The sequence below is a fragment of the Labrus bergylta genome, chromosome 21, assembly GCF_963930695.1.
Source record: "Labrus bergylta chromosome 21, fLabBer1.1, whole genome shotgun sequence".
In the NCBI taxonomy this organism is placed as follows: Eukaryota; Metazoa; Chordata; class Actinopteri; order Labriformes; family Labridae; genus Labrus; species Labrus bergylta.
The window spans coordinates 22,789,264-22,798,490 of record NC_089215.1 but is presented as its reverse complement, the minus strand read 5'-3'; the positions used below and the strand labels follow the sequence as shown (position 1 = coordinate 22,798,490).

General features: G+C 40.8%; 1 protein-coding gene across 4 annotated transcripts in view; it reads right to left on the bottom strand.

Moving 5' to 3' along the window:
- Positions 1 to 234: 234 nt before the first annotated feature.
- Positions 235 to 9,227, bottom strand: part of rab11fip3 (RAB11 family interacting protein 3 (class II)) — a 28,895-nt gene continuing 19,902 nt past the window's right edge. For 3 of the 4 annotated variants that reach the window (XM_065949427.1, XM_065949429.1, XM_065949428.1), the window contains 9 exons: positions 8,091 to 8,228; positions 7,110 to 7,145; positions 6,893 to 6,986; positions 6,497 to 6,741; positions 5,328 to 5,409; positions 5,067 to 5,204; positions 4,769 to 4,924; positions 4,068 to 4,208; positions 235 to 3,972 (listed from right to left, as the gene is read on the bottom strand). In XM_065949427.1, coding sequence (XP_065805499.1) covers positions 3,859 to 3,972; positions 4,068 to 4,208; positions 4,769 to 4,924; positions 5,067 to 5,204; positions 5,328 to 5,409; positions 6,497 to 6,741; positions 6,893 to 6,986; positions 7,110 to 7,145; positions 8,091 to 8,228 — 1,144 coding nt within the window. In that variant the 3' untranslated portion in view covers positions 235 to 3,858. The remainder of the gene's footprint in view (positions 3,973 to 4,067; positions 4,209 to 4,768; positions 4,925 to 5,066; positions 5,205 to 5,327; positions 5,410 to 6,496; positions 6,742 to 6,892; positions 6,987 to 7,109; positions 7,146 to 8,090; positions 8,229 to 9,227) is intronic. The other variant, XM_020637639.3, reaches the window with a different exon arrangement.

The following is a 9,227-nucleotide window of genomic DNA, read 5'->3' as shown; positions in this document are numbered from 1 at the left end:
TGGTGGCTTAGTAAAAATCTTTAAACAAATGAGACTCTTTAATGCAGAAGTCAAGATTAATAATGACTAATCATTGTAGCCTTGTGAGAGTACCTGATGACTTTTGAACGTCACTGTTATTAGTTTGAAGAATGTTTGTGTTAAAATCAAAGTTAAGGGTATACATTTATCTAAAATGCATGCAAACACAAAGTACAACTTACAAACAAAAAAATGATGCAACCAAACACAAGGTTATTTTATTCCATTTATTTTTCTATTCTTACTTTCACTGCTTACCTTTTAATTTTCTCTTTTTACAATGACTGAAATTATATTTCCCCCAGTAACAATTAGGATTAGATCATTCGGGGATCTTCAAAAATAATATACAGCTGTAACCAATACTGTGATAATTTATACATTAATCTTTGAAAATAGGAATAAATTTAAGATTCTCTTTTCTACAATATTCTCTTTTTTTAATCTTCCCATGTCACATAATGGCAAGACATGCACTACTGCAGTAGTGATGTTTGTGCCTTGAGCAGACTTTCTTTGGACACTGGAAGTGAGTGTGAAGAGAGGGGAAAAAAAGAAAATCACAAAAATGACAATTCATATTTACAGTTTAGGATTCATCATAATTTAACTGACAGTCACATGGTTAGTGCTTTTCCTTGGGCTCATCATCAGGTTAAGTTTAGAGGCAAAGTTTGAGACACAGAGGCACAGTGTTTAGACTAGCAGGCCTGTTTTTGTTTCCTTTAAAGGCAGGAGTCTCTTGATTTATGAATTAGTAGAGGAGTAAAATGTTCCCAGAAGCATGATAACGGACCCTGATAGATAAAATCACCAGTTTGAAGTTGAAGCATCTGTCTTTGGTCATTTTGAAAGCAGGAGAAATTTGGTTAAAGTGCAATCACGGGAATGTTTTATCAGCTCTGGTCTCAATGTCCAGTTATCGTGTTGCCTGTCCCTGAACCATCTGTCAAAACCCGACACTCAAATTCAAAGCAGGGAGAGAATTAAGTGTAGCACAGCCTGCTGTGTTCAAGTGTCGTCCCATTTCCTCTTTGTAATGGAAAAAAAAAGGAGATTCATCTCTACAAAGAATGCAATACTAAATCTGTTGGGGCAAACCTCCAGTCACACTTAAAGGCAGGATGTGTAAGCCAGCGAGCCCGGGTGTGAGGTTTTAAGTGTTGTGTATTGTTGAAAACTATAACTCTACAGTTTCTATATGGAAATTATAGCAAATGATTTGTCAGTCCAAACACAAGTCTGAATGAGAGATATACAATAAAACGTGTGTTTTTCATGCAGTACCTGACTCCATCTGGGAATACAACAGTAGAACCTGCAGACTCTGCCATGTATCTTCAAAAAAAAAAAAAACACAACCCTGAAGAGGTCACTGCATCGTCAGCATCACGAAAGAGTGCAGCGACCTCGACAAACTACCGTTCTGACTTACAGGGTCACGTCTGAGCTTGTAGGCACAATGCTGACTCCCTACAACACAATATAACATTTCTCTCAGTTCAATCAATCCTCCCGCACATCTAACTTTCCCCTTGTGAATCCAAAAAATGTACATTTTCAGCAGAACAGATCACAGAGTGTGAGTTGTCGTTTGTGTCAAATGATGAATAAATATATCTGCAAGTTATTCAAAACAGGAAACAAAACAAAAAAGAAACCCCAACAGATACTGTACACGCTACATGCTAGAGAAGAATACAGGCAGCTGTCTCTTAGCATAAGACAAGAAGAAGAAATGTCGGTTTCTTCAGACTATAAAAATACCTAGAATCTAGAATGAGTGTAGAAAAAACTTTACATGTACAAGTCATTTACATCCAAGGCCATTTTTTTTTCCTGTGGAGTGGCAGGTGAAGAAGAGCGGAGTGACAGACGTGAAGAGGGTGAACAGTAGGATTTCTTCTGAGCATATTGGTGCAGAACGTCATGCGGTTCAAACAAAAACGTCCCCCCCTCGGTCAAGATTTTCCCGCAACAAGTAAATCCGACACTCGCATCCAATTTCTGAGTCTGAGTCCCAAGTTTTGTGAGATGGCTGCAAGGTACTGGATAAGCACGGCATCAGTCCATTTTTATGTCCATACGTCTTTGAAAAAGCAGATGTGTCCTCCACTAATGTCCACTTCCTCACCAAGCATTATTGCTACCAAGTCCGCCATGTTTCTTCATGTCAGAATAACATCTGGAAACGGATCAAACTGGCCAACAGTCAGCAAAACAGCCCAAAGTAACTCATCATTAAGGCTGAAAAAATACTGTCTCAATGGAAACTAATCTTCAGATGTGGCTGCAATATGTTCTGTAGTACTTTTCAACATTTCCAATTGCGATAAATATTAGCGTTGTATTTGTCTTTTTTACATGAGTGAGATGTCTGCAGCCAGTGGCAACAAAAGCCCTGCACAGTTCACTGCAGGCTCAAAACCATCTTTGTTTCCAATTTGATCCCTTCACAATAAACAAAAAATGAAATCAAAACAAAACTTAGTGCAAAGTACAACAATCTGATTACTCACAAATGTCAGCATTCTTCAGTTTCAACACCTTTTTTTTTTATGACAAAAAATCATTTGTGCAGCGGAGAAAAAAAATTAAGTTACCTGGATACGCTTGCTCCCCATCACTTTCACTCAGCAAGAGAACACTGGAAACAGGTGGGCTGTACGTAACCACACAAAAAACTACATTTCCCAGAATCACTCATTAGTTTCCCTTCATTTGTAGTTTCAAGTGTTTGCAGAGTTTTTAAAGTGAACTTGTGAGTATAAACAGGTTTTTTTTTTGTCAGTTATAGCACCCCATCTAAATATAGTGAGATATGTTTGAGTTATCTAACATTTGTGCCAGGGAGTGATGGGAAATGTATAATTTTTTTAGTCATCGGAGGTTTCTAGCCCACCTGAGCTCCAGGACCCTGTTTCATTGCAAAACAGAAAAAAACAAGGTAACAATATGACAAGATGAACTATAAACCAACCAGTTCCTTCTTTTTTTTTTTTGACATTGAAGCTTATATTTTTCCTTCTAATGTTACCAAAGATTTTTTTAAAACCTTGGCGTAACATATAGCAAAAAAAAAAAAAAACGAAGACACCTCACAAACACACTGAAAAAACCCTTCAGGTATTTCTCATCCTCAATCCCAAGAAATGTCCCTCACTTAGGTTCGCTGGAAAGATGATGGAACGTGTTTAAAGGAGAGCACACACTGAAAGGGGCACAGCAAGCTTTCAGCACATTAACAAATTCAAGAGAGAGACTGCAGCTGGGATCTCCTGACCACAACTTCATACGGCTTTCTCACGACTCAGCCTGGTTCAGAAGATCACAGCCCGCCATCCCACATCTGAGGCATGTGTGGCGTATGGTATAATTAATGAATACTTTGATCACCTTTTTTTAAGGCCTTTTTGGTTACTGTATACGTGTCTGATTATGTTTTAGCTCGATCAAACATCGATGATTTTCTTTCGGGGACTCTTGATGATACTGACCTCTTGAGCACATTCACACACTCACTCACTCACTCAGCACAGTAGACTCGGGTCCCTCTAGCCAAATACATGGAAGTCACCAGAACCCGAGTGTGCACATACACTCACAGATAAGCACAGACTTGAGGAATATCAGACAAAAAAAATATATTTCTTCACCCACAGCCACTGGCTTCTTAGAAATCTGAAATCCTTCCATTAGGGGGAACAGTGTTTTTCTTTTCCGACCAAAGTGATAATTTTACATCTTCTCTTGGTAACTCTTATTAAAGCCAAGTCTCCAATATATTTAACGGCCCGAGGAGTCACTGTGTGCGTAGACAATCTGTCTGCATGGTGTCTATTTGACCTCTAAGATGGAGGGGTTGCACTCCATGATGGCCACGATGATTTTGTCGATGTAGTCCTGGAGCCTGTAGTTGATCTCCTCCTGTTTGTGGACAGTCTCCATCAGCTGGAAACAGGGACATAGAAGTCAGTGCAGAACAGAAAAACCTACGTATAGGTTTAAAATAATATATATATATTCTCCCTGTTTTCTAAACCTACCTCTACACGAGACACAGAGTTGATCTCAGCTGCCAGGGAGTCTGAGAAGGGGGCCGACATCAGGTTCTTTGCTCCCTGGATGCTCAGGTTGATAATCTGGCCGTTCAACTCGTCGTTCTGTTCCTTCAGGCTACGGTTGTCCTGGACAACAGTCAAAAAGTAAAACAATCAGTAAACAGCACAGGACCGATCCTGAGAAACCCTTGATTTCCAAACAGTCTGGTTAGAGTTACAGATGAAGAGAAGGCTGCAGAAATAAGTGGGGAATCAATCAATTTTTATTTGTATAGCGTCAACTCATAACAAGTGTTATCTGGAGACACTTTACAAAAAGCAGGTAAAAGACCTTACTCATTGTTATGTTACAAAAAGCAGGTAAAAGACCTTACTTATTGTTATGTTACAAAAAGCAGGTAAAAGACCTTACTTATTGTTATGTTACAAAGAGCAGGTAAAAGACCTTACTCATTGTTATGTTACAAAAAGCAGGTAAAAGACCTTACTTATTGTTATGTTACAAAGATCTGGCCTATCCATCATGAGCACTTTAGCCAAACAGCAAAAGTTACAGTGGTAAGAAAAAACTGCCTTATTAAAAGACAGAAATCTTCGACTGGATCCCCGGCTCATGACGAAACAGCCTTCACAGGACTAGACTGCACCGGGAAGAAAATTGAGGATAGTTTAAATCATTGCATTACCTGTTTGAGTCGTTTGATCTCCTGCTCAAGCTCCGCCTCACGAGTGCGGGTCTGATATTCCTGTAGCCCTGCACCAGGTGTTCGGCCTTTTTTTGCTTCTGCCTCTAGCTTGTACAGCTGTAGGTGCTCGAGCTGTTTACGCAAGTCTTCAATGAGCTGTGGGGTCAAACAAAAGCAGACATGGTTCAGAGAGGCATTTGATTCTGAGACATGAAAGTGATGCCTAAATGTACCCTGTATGGTTATATTTTGTACACAGAGTCCTGTTTGTTTTGTACACAGAGAAGCAAAGCCTGACCTCCTGGGTGCTCTCCTTCTCCTTCTGGCTCTGATGGCGCTCGTGGCTCAGCTTGTCGGCCATCTTTCTGCGGGACTCGGTCTCCTCCTGCAGCCTGTCCGACATAGCTTCTGTCTCATCCTGCAGCTTCTGCTTCTCCTGAAATATAAACCATACAAAGATGGTGAGCATAAAGTGGATTGTCACTTAGGATAAGTTAAAAAATGAATCTTATGAAAAAGAATATGTTAGAAGCATGAGATGAGATCTTATCGCCCTCACCTCCTCTAGTCTCTCAATGTTTGCTCGCAGACAGGGAACACATGACCTCAGCTCGCTGTTCTCCTCATCCAGCTGCTGCACCCTGAGATCAAACACAAACACAAATCCTTAGGTGGACAAACATAAATAAAAAACCACAGCTTTACAACATCTGCACATTTTGTTGACATTAAACAAAGCTGTACAGCAGAAAAACAGCTCACATTCAGTGGCAACCTAGTGCCATAGGGTGGCAGTGTAGAGCAGCATTTGAACTTACAAACAACATGTCAAAACCTTGTTTCACATTTTAAAAATATGTTTTTACTACTCTGTTTAATCTACTACAAATATAGCCAGAGGGAAGAAATATTTGAATTGAATGTATTGTAGGATAGCCTCTTGAGATGCAGCATCTCATTTTCAAGACGGTCCTAACATAAACACAGACTCATATTCTAACATACAAACATCGTCTTGACAAACATGGATAACAATTTCACAAATAAAGACATTTCTCTCTCTACCCCTCCCACCCAGCCCCAGCTCTCAGCTCATCAACAAGGCCTTATTGACAAATAGTCCAACAGTAGAAAGAGCAATGACAAAGCTCTTCATGTTTAGGTAAGAAAACTGATGATTCAAAGACAACAGAAACGAGAACAGGTTGTTTTAAGATAAGACAATACATTTGACCAGAAGCAGTGGAGGGAAGTGATTCCAATCAGATGGAGCTTTGTATTTAAATGACCTGTGACTGATTTCTTTATCAATTCTGGGAACAATGAAAAAGGAATGGTCCATATGTCAAAGAACTGTTTCTGAAAAATTAACACATTTAAAAATAAACTAGAGACAAGGTGTGGTGCGTTGTATATGGACACCTTAAAACAAATCAGCATAAAGTGTCTGAGGTCTTCTGGTAAAAAATGTTGGCATAGTCAAGGATTGGAAATATCAATTGAGAAATAATGATTTTTCTTACTTAAACTGAAAAAAAGTTAATTGAATGATAAAGTTTACGAAGACAGCCAGAATCTATTCTAGTTATAAAATCAATATGTGGCTTAAAAGAAAGGGTCAAATCACTGACTCTGTCAAGGGGAGACCCATCCTAGAATAAATAAACAATTGTGAGGAATGTGAGAGATAGTCCCATACACATGTATTATATTCCTTCATCTGCTCACCTGGCCTGCAGGTTTTCCAGTTCCAGCCCTCTCTCTCTCTCCAGTTTGACCAGTGCCTCCTTGTGACGGCGGGTCTCTTGCTGTAGTTGCTCGTCAGCGTAAAGCTCCTGCTCCTTCAGCTGCTCCTCCAAAGCGTTGGCCCGATGCACCAGCTGAAGGTTCTCCTGCCGCAGCCGTGCATGCTGCTCCCCCGACGCCTCAGACTCCTTTTCCAACTCTGCGACTCGACGCTCGAGGAGGAGTACCTGAGAAAAGTCAAGGTTACATGGTCAAACTATAGTAAAATAAATCATCTACAATGCTTTCAATACAGATGTGATAACCGGTGTGTCTGTGTGTGAAGTATGAATGTGTGCAAACAGAGGGTTGTGGATTCCTTGACAGATGAGCACCCACCTTGTCTGTGATGTCATTGTCAGCGAGCTCCAGGATGTCCCGCGTCAAATCGCTCATCGTATCCAGAGTCATGGAGCTGTTCTGAAGGAGATGTCTGCACATAGGGAGAGAGCGAGAACTCAATCATCCTCTGTTCCAGCTAAAAACATACACTGGTACAACCATTCAAGGAATATGAACCCATCTCTTCTGAAACCAGAGCAACTTTTCTGCTTACCTTGCTACTTTCTTGCTGGACAGCCTCTTGCCAGAGCTGGATGAGGAGACAAAAACAACAGGAAAAATGGTCAGGAAGAGAGAAAGGATAGAGGAAAGAGACACCATCTCATGGTCTTTGTCCACCCCCCACCCAAAACCCCCTCTCCCTGGCAGCAGACACTAGAGCATGTAAAGTGGATACAAACACATCACAGCAATCTAAAACAAACATAGCAGCGTATATTAAATCATTAACGAGTGCTGATCCAGGATCTGTTTAGCTTGACAGATGGACATGTTACAGTATTACGGAAACATAAAGCACATATACTGTAATATATCATATGTAATACTTGTTATTTTAGGTCTTTTCAAATTCATTTTAAAGTTCAGCTTATGACCAGATACAATTACATTTTAGAATAACTTTGTTTCTGTAATGCGGCTACTAGTCACTAATCCTGAATCAGCAAACAGGTTCTTCTCCACTACCAGCAGTGACTTTTCCAAAACTCAAATAAAACATGAAGATGATGGCATGAATGACATGAAAAATACTGACATAGACATCACCCACCTGTGATAGCCAGGGTTACTGTTTCATGTTTCGACAGCCCCTTCACATGAACTAACACAAGTACAATCCATATCTTTAGGTTTCTATGTATGACTGGTAAATCATCAATGATGGAGAGAGACGGGCTACAACCATCTCAAAGGTGCATCGAAGCCTCTGAAATGCTGTGAATGAGCTTTTAAATGAGTAGATGCTTAAAAGAATGAGCACACAAAAACAGGATAAGATGGGTTAAAACAGGCTTGAAGAAGATACTCCATAGGTGAGAGAGTACACGCTGTAACACAACACACCATGTTGTTGCTGGTCCTAAATGTCATGCATATATTATGAGTACATGCATGATTGTGAATCTAGTCACTGCAAACACAATCGCACAGCAGACAGCAGTTGGGGGGAGTGGGACTGTGAATGACGTGTTACCTAGTCATCTCAAGGAAATTGAGGCGGGTGGAGAGGTCCTCGAGGCGACTTATTTGTTTGTGACACTGGCTACAGAAAAAGTCGAGCGCCTCCTCCCTGAGGAAGCTCTGAAAGCAGTCAGGGAGAGGAGCGGGTGCACTGGAGAGAAGGAAAAAACAACAGGGAGGAAGAGGAGGAGGAAGTGGTGAGCGACAGAGAAGAAGGGGGGTGCACTGAGGTGGGACAGATTCCCCTCCGAGGGTGCAAAGAGGGGGTGTGTTAGTGAAATCCAGGAGAGAGTTTGAGAGAGTCGGAGTGCGAGGGCTACAGTGGGAGGGAGACATGGAGCGGACTGCAGTGTGGGGCTTTGGTCTGATGTCTGGATAGTGTGAGGACACAAAACATTCAGAGGAGAAAAAAATGTGCTGATCGTCTGAAGTGTTGACCACATCCAACCTTTGGCATCTTTTCCTCACATAAAGGTCAAACTTAAGCTCAATAAATACAAACAACTTAAGCTCTCAAGCAAATAAAGGAAACACAGCTGATAATTTCATTGTTTGAGTCCGTACTCTCCCCTCACTTCACCTCTGCCAGCTGATTGTTCATTCAGCAAGCGAGTCCTGTCTGAATTATGCAACACGCTGGCAAACGTTCCTGTTTATGTAGGCAGAAACGAGGCAAGGCAGATTTCGAGCGAGTGTCACTTGATGGTCACACTCGCTGTCGTACTATTAAGCCATTTTTCTTCTGAGGGTGTGAAGGACGTCTTTGTTAAATAATGCCCAAAGTGGTGTGTGTGTGTGTTTTCTTTTGTACAGCAGGGACAGCAAAACTGTTATTGCATGTTGTCAAAGTGCTGTGATATGTAGCTAGATAAATGTGTGGGTGTGTGTAGGCAGCACTGATACATGCGCCAGTGATGAGCAGGACTGGCTCACAGTGACGCATGAGCGTGGGTGAAGTTTGTAGGATGCTGGTTTTTTTTTTCAGTGCACAACTAGTATTCCATTTAATCCATCACAGAGTGCATGTCATTTACTGATTGGATCATGTCTTTATTATTTAATGTTCCAAATTAACATTTCAGGATTCATAAGTAACCTGTTTATGTTTAATCCGTATTTAATAACTTCTCTCAATTTTAAGGTTTCCATT